This window comes from Hyalella azteca, unplaced genomic scaffold, assembly GCF_000764305.2.
Source record: "Hyalella azteca isolate HAZT.00-mixed unplaced genomic scaffold, Hazt_2.0.2 contig5271, whole genome shotgun sequence".
NCBI lineage: Eukaryota > Metazoa > Arthropoda > Malacostraca > Amphipoda > Hyalellidae > Hyalella > Hyalella azteca.
In genome coordinates, this window is record NW_025935466.1 from 1,263 (window position 1) to 15,444 (window position 14,182).

Below are 14,182 nucleotides of genomic sequence, written 5' to 3' on the forward strand. Positions count from 1 at the left end.
TCGGCACCCTCACGAAGCATGACAGTATGCTGCATGCCATGTTCTCAGGGAGGATGGAGGTCCTAACTGATGCTGAAGGTAAGACTCATCATTAAGGTGATCACTATACCACCATCGGCACCCTCACGAAGCATGACAGTATGCTGCATGCCATGTTCTCAGGGAGGATGGAGGTCCTAACTGATGCTGAAGGTAAGACTCATCATTAAGGTGATCACTATACCACCATCGGCACCCTCACGAAGCATGACAGTATGCTGCACGCCATGTTCTCAGGGAGGATGGAGGTCCTAACTGATGCTGAAGGTAAGACTCATCATTAAGGTGATCACTATACCACCATCGGCACCCTCACGAAGCATGACAGTATGCTGCACGCCATGTTCTCAGGGAGGATGGAGGTCCTAACTCTGTCTCTTATACACATCTAGATGTGTATAAGAGACAGGTTGAAAACTGTGTCTAAATCAGAACTGTGTCGGACGGCTCCGCGGCCCGCGCCGAGTGCTGCGCGGCGCGGAATCGATGACCGTGATTTGCACAAACGCCTGCATGAAAAAAATATAATTAGATTGATTTACGCGAGAAATTTCCCCGTTTATATACATCTTCCTGAGTGTGGACAAGATAGGCCTACCTAACCATTTACCTAATTTTCCCATGAATATATCTTACTTGTGAAATCTTTACCTGCCAATTTAGAATATCAGGCAGAAGTTTCTTGAAATTAATGGTAAAAAAAATTGTTCCGCAGGTAACTTCTAGAAATTGCATGTAAAAATATAACTTTTTCTTATTTTGCACTGAATAAATTGGGGAAAGGCCATATTATGGGTGAAATAGGTCTGATTCGTTGGTGCTTTTGCTAATATATGGGTGAATTCTGAACAATTTTTTAGGTACTTAAAAGGTGACAAATTTTCAATACACAGGGAATCTCATTTTATTCTCATAGCCTAATTATGCAATTTTGAAAACAATTGAATAGGAAGTAATTCATCTAGCAGGAATTTTGAAGTTCTGAAAATGACTGAAAAGCTTTAGTTGTGGCTAGAAGGTTAATATATTCCATGCAGTGTTCCTGTTCAGTGTTTACCAAGTGACCATTGACCAGAAGACTTGGGTACAGTACAGTGAGTAAGCAAATATCTGAAAAATTTTGCAACATGCACCAGCATCCCATCTGGAATATTGGGCAGAAACTTCATAAAATTGTGATTGCAAAAGATTGTTTTACAGGCACTTCCTTTTATATTTGTACCATCTAACAAGTTTTCATGTTACCAATGAGAAATGCTCCACAAAATATGTCGAAATAAACCTATAGTTAAAGTAGGTACCGTATATTATCTGTGCTGGTTCTCTTCTCAAAAACCTAGGTGTTTTATCCAAGAGCAGTGATGCCCATTTGTCCAATTGAGATGCAAAGTTTTAATTGAATCTGAAATTTATGATTTTGATGGCATAGTAGAAGGCTTTAGTATAATTTCAAATTTTTCCAATCTTGTAGCTTGACAATTGTAGCAGAATAGTTGCACATGCTCCAGGATTGGAAATGTTAAAAATAGCTATGTCTGGTTAAACATATTGTAGTAGCTCCATTATACTAAAAGATGCATAATAAGTCCATTATTGTTTGCAAACTTACTTAGTGTCATAAAATTAAATCTGAAAAAATATATACTAGTTTGTCAGCAAAAATTAGCTATTAATCAAACATTTTAGGAATATAGTTTTCAATTTTGGTACCATGGGACCATTTTATTCATAACTCACATTCTATTTTAATAATGGAATATCTTTAATTTTGTTCCTCTTTAAATAGCAGAAATACATATATACATTTCAGTGTATCTTTGAATGTTTAAACTTTTGGCCCTTTAAATCTGTAGTTTAGCATATAATTTGCAACCCTGGATTCATCATTTCTGACCACTGGGGTGGAGGCACTGCCTTCTCCTAACACCATGTCTGGTGATCACAAGAAGGTAAGAATTTTCAACCTTTATATACATATAACTATGAGATTTCCACTGGCTTGTTGTCTAAGAAGGTGCAATTCATTTACAATGTTCAGTAGAATATGCTCAGATATGCCATGAGATTTGTTTTTAGCTTTAATTTGCCTGGGAAAATTTAAATTAATTCATATTTGTTCTAAAGATTCCCCTCTTCAATCTACATGAGAAGATAATTATCCCTATAATACTCATTGGTTTGATTTCCATGTCATGAAGATAAAAACACAATAATTGTGGTGTAATATCCAAGTTTTCTCTTAGAGTTTGTTCCATGTCAGATATTTATTTATGCTAACAATATATACATATAATTACTCTATTCTAAAGAATTAAATTCAAGCTCCTTTATTTGCCACCTGATAGACTAATCTAAACTTTATCAAATACCATCAGGGGTTAGACAAAATAAGGGAAACACCTGAGAAATCCACAAAATATATTTTGGTATAGAAAAGGTCAACTTTTTGTGGCAATTACAGCCTTAATTCTTCAAGGTCTTGATTCATACAAATTGTGGATTGTTTCCAAAGGTATTTTAATCTATTATTCAGTTAAAACTCCCTCCAGCTCTTTCAAACACAATGGCAGTGGGAATTGACATCTGACTTGCATCTCTAAAATCAACCATAAATGCTCAATAATATTCAGGTCTGTTGATTGTGGTGGCAAAATGAGATTCTCAACTTCATCAGAATGTTCCTTATGCCATTTCTAACATTTCCGGCTGTATGGATCACGGCATAATCATTGTGAAAGATTGCATTTCCCTCTGTAAAAAGTGTTTGAACCATTGTATGAACTTGGTCCTCCAAAATTCTTAAACAGGCACAACTGTTGATTCCTCCATGAAGAGAAATCATTGGTTTGCCAGATTTTCACAAAATAGCCCCCCTAATCATCACAGATCTCCCGCCATGTTTTACGGTTGGAAGGAGGCAGTCAGGATTAAATGAATCTATTGGCTGTCTCCAAATGTAAACTTGGGCAGAGGTTGGAAATAAGTTAACTGATGATTCATCAGAAAAAATCACATTTTTCCACTGCTGTAGGGAGCAATTCTGGAGGTTTTACACCACTCTAATTCTCTAAATGCACAGAATAATTTTTATTTGAAACCATAGGTTTTCTCATAGCAGCTCTTCCATTGAATCCAGATCTGTGTAGCTCTCAGCAAGGTCTTCATTCAAACTGTGTTCTGTAGGTGTCCATTGAGGTCTGCAGTAATTTTAACAGCCATGCTCTTTTGATTGTCCCTCACATTTCGATTTATGTACTGACTGTCTCTCTAAGACAACTTTGACCTTTGTTTGGACCTGAGCTCTGCTGATGACATTTCTCCTTCTCTTTCAAAAGCAGTCATTACTTTTGACACGGTACCTCTAGAAACGTCAAGCATTTGGAAAGTTTCTGTCACACTAGCACCTGCTATACAGGCACAAACAATTTGGCTTCTTTGAAAGTCAGAGAGGTTTGCCATTTGTAGGTTATAGGTTAGGTTATAGACATAAAAATCAAAATGTCAGGCATTTCCTTTATTTAGACCAACCCCTGTATAGGTACTTCATCTTACATTGTTCAAATCCAAGGAATAAGTTTACATTCTAAGAAGCAGCAATAATTGCATCTAGCAAAAAGAACAAACTTTTAATTGCTATAAATGCTTGCTGAATATTTTTTAAAAAATGAAATGACATGAAGTTGTTTCAATTCATTCAGCTCAGTTTAGTGAAGACATTGGTTATCTAAAAAACACACAATGATGCTGAACTTAATTCATACATTGTTTACAGATCATCAAAGGCAGCCCTTCAATGTATGTGAAACTCAATGTTGGAGGATCCCTGCACTACACCACCATCGGCACCCTCACGAAGCATGACAGTATGCTGCACGCCATGTTCTCAGGGAGGATGGAGGTCCTAACTGATGCTGAAGGTAAGACTCATCATTAAGGTGATCACTATACCACCATCGGCACCCTCACGAAGCATGACAGTATGCTGCATGCCATGTTCTCAGGGAGGATGGAGGTCCTAACTGATGCTGAAGGTAAGACTTGTCATTAAGGTGATCACTATACCACCATTGGCACCCTTGCAAAGCATGACAGGACTTACCATTCCGATGATGGAATTATTTGTTGAAAATTGTAGCTTGTAAATTTAAATATTTGTAGTAGGCAATAGTTGGAAATCATTATTGATTCTTTAGCCCAATGTCATCATGAGATAGTTTATTTGTGCTTTGTTTGATTCTGAAATATTATTTCAGGCTGGATTCTGATAGATCGCTGTGGCAAACATTTTAGCACAATCTTGAATTTCCTGCGTGATGAGAGTGTTCCTATGCCAGAGAATCAGCGGGATTTAGAGGTAATTCTCCATTGTATTATTCAATGATTACATACCGTAAAATGGGGTAACTTAGACCACTTTCTTTTTTATAAATGATGCCATTTTTTTACTAGCTAAATTAAACTTGAATTGAAACATGCAAAATACAGGTCTATACTCTAGCTTCACTCACCATAAATTGCTGGCTCCTGCCTCTCATAGTCTTTATGTAATCTCAAAAAAAGTGATGGCCTTTGTTACCCCAGCTCCTGGGGTAACTTAGACCGGGTGGTAAAATCAATTATATTATTTGGTAAAATAACTCCAAATAACTCCAGGTTTTGGTGCATTGTAATAGAACTCTTCTAGTTACATATGCAAATGACAAACTTGAGGAAAGTGTCATAGTTTGCAAACGGGGGGTGCCGCCCAATAATGAGGGAAATGTGACTACCTAATGGCAGCCCTGATGGGGTAATATTGACTGGCTTGGAAATTAAGTTAAAATTACCATATATAAGACTCTGTAGAGTCTGAAACATAAAGAAAAAACATAAATAGGCTGTCAAACATAAAATATGTTATATATGGTAATTTTATATTAACTTCCAAGCCGGTCTATGTTACCCTGTCAGGGCTGACATTAGGTGGTCTAAGTTACTACATTTGGGGACGGCACCCCCCATTTGCAAACTATGACACTTTCCTCAAGTTTGTCATTTGCATATGTAACTAGAAGAGTTCTACTACAATGCATCATAACCTGGAGTTATTTAACCAAAAAATAAAAAAATTGGAGGGGGTACTCTGACAGGCTTTAGATAATAGCTTTTTTTCATGGGTCACATTTTTAATTTTTAACATATTAGATATGCAAACTTTTCAAATCTTTCTATTGTGTTATGTAGCCTCAGTATTAGGCCTTTAATGCCCATTGACAAAATTTTTCTATGTCAAATAGCTTTTGAGTTGTGGGGGTTTTTGTTAAAAAAACGAAAAGTGGTCTAAGTTACCCCGCCGGTCTAAGTTACCCCATTTTACGGTACTGTAAAAAATAATCCTAAATTTTCCATGCTCTTAATAATGTTATCGTTTTACTTTTCATCTTGTTTGTCTATCCTTCTGTTTATCAATCTATGAAGTGTTATACAAACATTTTAAAAATGAACAACATGTATTTATATTGCAGAATGTTATCCAGCAAAACCTTGGGATATAAAATATTTTCCTGTGATATTTTTAAGTTCTGTTCTGCAGTTCTGTTCTGCAGTTCTGTAAGCAGTTCTGTGATATTTTTTAGACATAATCTTATCTACAAGATTAGTTAGAAGGCATAATTTTGTCAAAAATTTCATCTTCTATTTGGTTCAGGTTCAGGAGCACAGATGAAAGAGCTATCATTTACGATCAATTTGTTTGTATTTTTTTACCTATTCCTGTAGTGTATTATACATTGATAAAATTATCTATATTGCTGTATTGTGACCTTGAATTGACAATTAATTCGTCAGGAATTGCTGAGTGAAGCTCGGTTTTACTGCATCAGCGAGCTGGTGGAAGAGTGTGAAGCTGCACTCCGTAAGTGCGAGAACGCATTACGTCAGTGGGAGGCAGAGAAGGAAGCCACTTGCCGCGTTACTCTCATAACTTCTCAACGAGAAGAACAATCGCTAATACAGTCCACGTCACGGCCCGTCGTCAAGCTTCTTGTCAACAGACATAATAATAAATATTCTTATACGAGGTCATTTACAAATGGTTATATTTTAACTTTTTTATGGATCCAGAGCTCATGCTGTGTCATTACCAGATCATAAATTTATTCATCTAGGTTCATTTTTTACTTTCTTTCCTATGGCGTTGTCTAAAAAAATACCTATACTATTTTATTTCGTGCCAAAATTTTGGTTTTATATTTTCTATTATGGTAACTGTGAGCTATTTAACATCACTTTTGTAATGTTCAATTATGGTTAAAATCAAATCAATATCACGACACTTGCATGTACTGCAAGCCATTTGTTTAGAATTGTATGAGTAAATTGACTTACCTGAAGAAAATTCGTTCAGAAACATGAGCATCATTAAATAATAGTGAAAGCATAGACGATTAAAATTCACATACATTTCCGGCAAGTGATGTAGAAACAAAGAGAGCCAGCGTATCCGGCCAGGGGTAACAAGTTGACATTACACTCGTGGCACCAAACGCTTCAATATCACCAGTTTTTCTCCAGCTGACGAATTAATTCTTCCTTTTCAGCTCATCCGATGACAATTTGCTGAAAAATCTAGAATTATTCGACCGATTGTCTCTTCGCTTCAGTAGACGTGTTCTATTCATCAAGGATGTCATTGGCAGCAACGAAATTTGCCTGTGGTCTTTTTATGGTCATGGTAAAATGCTTACTGAGGTTTGCTGCACTTCAATAGTCTATGCCACGGACAGGAAACACACAAAGGTAAGTCCCATCCTTCTTAATGAAAAACATTTAATTATTTTATTACAAATTACCTATCTTCTTGGACTGGAATTTTTTCAATATATGTGTGGAATTAATAGATTTAATTCCTAGTTTCTTAGTAATTCCCTCGTGCAAATGTGCTTGATGCGTATGGGTTCTGGTGTAAGATTTTGTATCGACTGAGTAAAAACTATTTCACCAATGGCGCTCACGTCCCAGCAATAAACGACGTGCAAGTTAAGTTCATTGATGAAGTTTGCCTCGTCCGACGAGTCTTCAGTTGGGTTGTGATTTGCTAACCTGCCTGTCGAGTCGTGGAACGAGACTTGCTGCCATCTTCTAAGGAGCCAAATGGAGTGCCTTAAAGCTTCGAGTCTAGAGGACTGTGCCTTAAAGGAACTTCGAGTCTAGAGGACTGTGCCTTGAAGGAACTTCGAGTCTAGAGGACTGTGCCTTGAAGAGACTTCGAGTCTAGAGGACTGTGCCTTAAAGGAACTTCGAGTCTAGAGGACTGTGCCTTGAAGGAACTTCGAGTCTAGAGGACTGTGCCTTGAAGAGACTTCGAGTCTAGAGGACTGTGCCTTAAAGGAACTTCGAGTCTAGAGGACTGTGCCTTGAAGGAACTTCGAGTCTAGAGGACTGTGCCTTGAAGAAACTTCGAGTCTAGAGGAGTGTGCCTTGAAGAAACTTCGAGCCTTTCCTGGACGATCACGAAACTTCCATTAACTCTCCCCAATGGTGACGAGTGACGAAGCTTCTAGCGCTTTTCGATGATCACGAAGCTTCCAGCGCTTCGCGATGATCACGAAGCTTTCAGCGCTTCGCGATGATCACGAAGCTTCCAGCGCTTCTCGATGATGGTCAACCTCAATTCAAGTAAAGCTCGGCTGAGACAAAGGCACAAAGCTCAAATTGATTGCGTGTAAACGAAGAGAATTAGAGATAATAGTTGAATGATTATGGAACAAGCTACGTTAATGAATGTAGAAGTTTTGATACCATAAAGTTCGGCAAGGAAAAGACATTTTACCCAGAAAGCTACATCGAGCTTCGATTGTCTACACTGAAAATAAGTATCCATTCCCTGTGTACTAAGTGGCTGCGCCCCACCAAGACGACAGTGGCTTTGACAGTTTCAAGCTGATTTTTCTTCTTTTTTGCAGCATAAACAAATAAAATAGCAGCTTATAAAAGTTTTACGCAAAATCAGCGCGAGCAAATTGATTCCAGTCGAGATTTTTAGTAATAATTTTTCATATAAAATTTTTTACCTTGCAATTTGTTCCCCGTTTTGATTTTGGCATTACGCGATCTTAGGTCGTAATCCAATTGTATAATTAAGGAGATGATTTTTGAAGATGGCCATTTCTATTGTACCGGAACGATAGTTATAAAATTAGGCCGGTCAATTGTTGGAATTTTATAAATTCAGTTGTAAATTCGAACGTTGACAAGAGTCTGAAGAATGATGATTTACTTGCAAATTATAATGTATTATTTTTTAGATTTTGAGGTACCGATATTTATTTGACATTAGTATCACTTTATTACCTAAATCGAAATGTATAGATATTTTAAAAACCTATATGAAACATTCTATGTATAGTCATGACAAATGTTCCAGAGTCCAGCTCCATTGTTAATTTGAAAATCAAGGAATATAAGAGAATATCAATGTTCACAACTGGAATTCGTTGAATAGATAGTTAAATATCTTTGTATTAGGCTCCTCTTGGTTGTTCCATTTTTTCAGTTTCTCCGTATTAAGTTCCTCGCATTTGCCAAGTATCTACCATATTAAAACCTATCTATTTCACAGGTGGAGTTCCCAGAGGCTCGGATATACGAAGAGACCCTAAACGTGCTGCTGTACGAGCACCGCAACGGCCCTGACGCCGACCTCATGCTCGCCACGTCAGTACGCGGTGCTGCTGCGTCGTCCTCGTCAAACCCCGCGTCTGTGCAGTGCACCAGCGACGACGAGGAAGACCTCCTGCGCATGTCTGCTCTGAGGCTCAGTGGCGTCGGGCCAAGCGGGGGGGCGTCTGGGGCGCAGGGGCAGCTGGCGTCCGGACTGTCGCGACTGAGGCCTAATAAAAACAACTGATGAGTCGGCAACGTGTAAGGCTTCTTTGATCGGGTATAACATGAAATGATTACTTCGGCAGGATTGATGCTTGTAATCTCGTAATTCAGTAAAGTATTTAGAATATTCTATTGTTCAGAAGCCGGTAAATTTACTGTTTGTTATTAAGAAAAGCTTTCTAAGATAAATTGTAACAAATTCGCGGCATATTAGACGACTTCCTTTTGAAGGGGTGTAAAATAAAGATATATAATCTCGCTGAAATAGGTTAATGAGAAACGAATCAACTATTGCCCTCGCTTTTTATTTAGGGCTCGACGACCAATCAATACATCAATCAACATTACCTATACAATGAGGTTATGAACAATTTCGCGGCACTTCACTACCGAGGTTTCCACCGTAGTATTTTGAAAGTTGTGTGGAATACGAACTCCAAATTTCTTCTTCGGGTCTTCGGGAGATGGGTATACGTGGCTATAAAAAGTATTGATAATGCATATATGGCACAGGTTTCTGAAATTGATAGTTCATTCCGTGCTGTGTCGTTTTCCCAGTTTTACCGCGTGTGTCTGTTGTGCCTCAAGTTGATTGCTGCAGCGATTTTTGTTCACATATTTCGTTATGTTCTTCAACTTCTGCCTTCCGGTGTTGCAAATCCTAGAATTTTCGTCTCTGTTTTGAGTGCTATATAGAAGCATAGTCTTCTAATGCTGTTGAATTGTTAGTTGGATTTGAAATTATTTTAGGTGCTTATTATTTCAAGACCAAATTTCAAGCTTAAGGTTAACTGTAACTGTTCGCTCTCATTGTCACTATATCATAGACGTAGTAATGTTTTACTTGGTTTCTTTCAAGAATGTTATAACTTTCTTTCATTACTTACAACTTTTTCCAACTCAATATCAAAACAAAGACAAATCAAGTTGAACATTTGTTCGATTCGAGGAATATTTCCAACCACATCAATAAATTTTCATCCGCATTCACCCTATAATTCAAATCTCTCTCAGGTTACCTCAAACGATGACAGCCTCGACGTGTCCGCTATTATCCTAAAGCAGCATTTTTGCGGTGATCATAAGTTCAAATTTGATCATCACTTGCGTTCACATTTATGATATTCATGTAAATTTCATGTCACGGGCACCGATTGGCTGACTGAATGTTACTATTGCAGTTCTTCAAAGTTAATTATACTCTTGGAACTCCGGTTGATTGCATATTTTTTCGCTTATCGAGAAGGGAAACTTTGAGAAGCTTCCCATTTATTTTGGAACCTCTTGACGGAAACTTCTTATATTCGTAAATACAACTATTCGCAATTGAAAGCGCGTACTGGTTACAGCACTCAGCGTTGCAAGTCACGGTCAATAATATAACGTAGAATGGACATGAGTCACTGTATTTAGGAACTGTCATTCAGTTGAATTTTTTTTTTACAAGTAGCCGATTTACTCCTATTACTCGTATATTCGTAATATATTAGGGAACTCTTTTTGAGGAGAACACAAGAAGGCATCGTCAAATCATAAGATGAAAAAGATATTGAGGTCTTAAGAAATCGAGCCTAATTGATGTATGGTTAACAATTTCCCGTGACATTGGCTTCCGAAATGTTTCTAGGCTTAACCACTGAACAGCGTAGAACATTTATTAGTTCGTGTGTGCTTATTACTTCAGAAAACGTTTTCTTCTCACAAAAATTCTGGAATAAATTGAAAAGGATTGTTATAATTAAATTGATAGTCTTCGTACCATCAAAGAAAAAACACACAGAACTAATTTTTTGAGATCTGTTCGTATTGAATTTTTATCTTACTAAAATATATATTCATCTCCATCCCGAAATATATTTTTCCTTGATTGCTTTAGTGAAATTGTAGTTGAAGTTAGAATTATTCGATATTTTTTAAAAAGTAGCATATCTATCGGGAGATAACAGATACGCAATGCAAGATCCGAAAAAATTGATTTCGTTTCCACGTTTGATATCATAGCCAAATTTCCAATATATAATGGACGCAATTTCCTCTAGATAATACAGAAGTGCTGCGTAAATGAAAAAGATAATGTGGCTAGATATTTCTTCTCAATAATAGATTGCGAAACATGACTTATAGCGCCCACATGTAAATAAACGTTAAACTCAGAACTTGACGTAGTAAGGTGGTTCTTCAACAAATATGGCAGAGAAGCAAAATTAAATAATTAAAAAATTCTAATGAAATCAACATGAATTGGCTCGAGCAAAAGGGAGACAGTCGGTTTTCGAATAAATACATCAAATTAGAGTATCGATACAAGTATAATTCGACTAAATTATTGCTTATTACAGCAAAAAGCTGACACACCTTTAGATACCGTGAATATAATAGTGCATTACAGGTAAACCAAACCAAGGAGAACTCATGACGTTATTTAATGATTCGTCAGTCATGATATCCTTATCGTCAGCCCACTGAGGACCTGGTTTCTGGCCATAACGATACCTGCAAAAAATCGAGATCCATTTCAGAATGATTAGGAAATCACAACATAAATGGGTTTGCAAAATCTTTCCACACCACAGCTCTAACATTTATGCGGATGAAAATAAACATTTGAACTGGAGAGCGGTTGAGGGAGAGTTTAGTAAATTGCGAATCACAAATTTCCGGACACAGAGCAGCAGCTCAAAGTTCCCAACCATTTCGAGTTCAAATCGAGAATACAGACACGCATCTCCTGTACGCTTGAGAACAGAACCGTTGCGAATGACATAAACAATCTTCCAGAGTGTAGGGATGTTGTAAATTAAAAAAAATTAACACACATATTCTAAAAATTTCAACGGAAGGCCAATTCTGTTAGACCTCTCAAAGCTCATAGATTCTATTAAAAATTCGAACATGAACTTTATCTGGCTGCGATAAGCACCTCCAGCTGTTACTGTACAATTAATAACAATAAAAATAACATAGTACAGCGAAAAAATTGGTCATTATGGATTTAAATTAATACACCGGAGGAGAGAAGATCATTTTTAGATCAAAAAATTTCAAATAAAAAGCAGAGTCAATTATGCACTCGTCTGGGATTTGCTTCGATCGCATCACTTTGAAACCACAAAAGACATAGAAGTAAAAGCCGGAAAAACTTCATGACAGTACTTAGGGACAAGTAAATAAAAATAAACCAGAATTAAATAAATCTAAAGAAGTCACAATTTCAGACGGTAAAATCACTATGATTACAAAAATACCCCCGTCTCCCAGCATTAGACCAATATGATTGATAAGAAGTAAAATAGTATCTCACCTCTCGCCATCTATGATGGCGTTACATGAAGCCAGCCATGGGATCGTCCTCCCTTTGGCGCCGCAGTTGATGAGCTTCGATTTCTTCTTCGGTGAGAACTTTGTTGACGTAGTGCGTGTTGTAGGCACGCTGCCTGTCATCTAGCTCCTGGAGGCGTTTGCCTTCATCTTCCTCTATTTTAGCCTTGATCAAAGCTTCCCTCAGTTTCTTCTTGCGCAGTTCTTCCTTGGAGAACTCTTGTTCTGCCTCGCTCTCATCACCGCTGCTGCTGCTTTCACTCGAGCTCGATTCTTTCTTGCTGCGCTTCTTGCGTTTCTTTTTGTCCTTTTTCTTCTTCTTCTTAGATTTCTTTTCCATTTTTTCTCGATGAATTTCAACCAAAGTTTTCGGTTTATCTGTAAGCTCATTTTCTTGCTTATTAGGTTCGTCTTCAACAGCGCTGGTTGAAACACCTGGCACGGAGGGTATGACGTCCTCAGCTACGTACGTCTTGCCAGCTTCGCCGGTACAATAAGAATTTTTCAGTAGTGAGTGACAGCAATTGTAGCCCCATCGTCCCTCATGCCAATAACTCCCCCAAACGCTCGTATGGTTATTTGGATAAACGTCTTCTTCATATCGTGAACGAATAACATCCTTTTCAGCTCCTCTAATAACTTTTCCTTGCCTTGAGTACTCAACGTAATCTTCAGACTGAGCCAAAAGCAACTGTCGGGGCGGCACTTTAAGATGTTCTTTGCCACCATACTTTTCGAGAAGACCGCTCGACACCTTTGTCTTGAACTCTTCCTTTTTCTCAATAAATTGTTTTTTGAGCATTTCTAGCTTGGTAGGTTCGGCCAGCATGCTAACGTCCACCCCCTGCTCGTACGCTTCCCAGGCAAATGCTTGAGCTTTTGCCTGCTCCACTGTGTCGCCTGTAAAACGGACAAAATTTTCCCCAGCAAAATCCACTTCTTCAGGCTTCTTGCCAGTATCTTTATAGGGATTGCTTCGCATCGAACGAGTTTTGGGATCATAATGAGCAGAATTTGGATCAAGATTACGTAAATATTTTGCTGTGTCCTCACGAATACGCAAATTCCTGACGGTAATTCGCTGTTTGCTGTCTACTTTCGTGCCAGGCATGTCGAAGTCTTCAGCGTACTTGTCTTCATCTTCCTCGTCATCATCATCGGCTTCGTCGTCGCTTATATCCTGGCCATCTTTGAGTTTTTGTGCTTTTGCTTTGCGTTTATATTCCTCGATTTTTTCATGCTCCTCCACAACAGCCTTATACTCGGATGGATCAAATCCATTCCAGCGATCCCGTTTCCCATCGAAATCCAAGTCCAGTTTCGGTAGCATCACATCATCGGCAGCGATGGCCTGATTAGTAAATTTGGCAGCAACTTTTCGCGGTCTTTCGAAACAATCTTTCCTAACATGGCCCATGGCACCGCAGTTTTCACACGCACCTTTACGAAACTTAGTGGCCTTAGCACCTTTCAATCCCCGAGTGTAATGCTCATTGAGATGTGTAAAGACCTTGATGCTTTCTTCCTGCTGTCTTTGATGTTTTAAAGTTGGACCCTCGGAGTTGTAGTACCAAGGAGCCGATGAAATGTACTGAGGTATGTGAGGGTTAATGTCCCTACCTTCCTCGTCTACAGCAGCGGGGATGGACCCTGCTTTCCTGAGCTCCTCGAGTTCCTTCTCTTTCTTCCAGTCTTCCCGGCTTTTCTTTTTTGGTTCATCACTGTTGGTCTCTTCATCTTTTGCTTTTTTCAGAATTATAGATATCGGTACATTGCTACTGCTAGCCATTTTATTGATATTGAAAAATTGGTAATCAGAATAAATTAATGGTCGCAGTAACAAAAAATTCAGTGCATAATTATTAGATTTTTATAAGCTCTTGTAGCCAACCAAACATAAGTTCAATTTGTGAGTCAACTTTGTTATCAGGGGTGAGTCAGCTTTGTAAGTTCTGAAACA

The 14,182-nt window shown here is 38.0% G+C and overlaps 2 protein-coding genes across 5 annotated transcripts in view; one reads left to right on the forward strand and one right to left on the reverse strand.

The window, feature by feature from the left end:
• Positions 1-10,748, forward strand: LOC108672562 (BTB/POZ domain-containing adapter for CUL3-mediated RhoA degradation protein 3). Of its 2 annotated transcripts, XM_018160258.2 has the most exons (6): positions 1,822-1,988; positions 3,812-3,956; positions 4,293-4,393; positions 5,866-6,098; positions 6,618-6,816; positions 8,639-10,748. In XM_018160258.2, exons 1-6 carry the CDS (start codon positions 1,968-1,970, stop codon positions 8,924-8,926), a joined length of 987 nt encoding a protein of 328 aa, XP_018015747.1. In that variant the 5' UTR covers positions 1,822-1,967; the 3' UTR covers positions 8,927-10,748. The 2 variants fall into 2 exon arrangements, with proteins under 2 accessions (XP_047736305.1, XP_018015747.1); XM_047880349.1 differs by lacking the exons at positions 1,822-1,988; positions 3,812-3,956 and adding an exon at positions 1-78.
• Positions 10,294-14,182, reverse strand: part of LOC108672561 (pre-mRNA-splicing factor SLU7-like) — a 24,242-nt gene continuing 20,353 nt past the window's right edge. For all 3 annotated transcript variants that reach the window (XM_018160255.2, XM_018160256.2, XM_018160254.2), the window contains exons 2-3: positions 12,206-14,174; positions 10,294-11,397 (exon numbers count right to left, since the gene is read on the reverse strand). In XM_018160255.2, the coding sequence (XP_018015744.1) occupies positions 12,227-14,011 (1,785 nt within the window). In that variant the 5' untranslated portion in view covers positions 14,012-14,174 and the 3' untranslated portion in view covers positions 10,294-11,397; positions 12,206-12,226. The remainder of the gene's footprint in view (positions 11,398-12,205; positions 14,175-14,182) is intronic.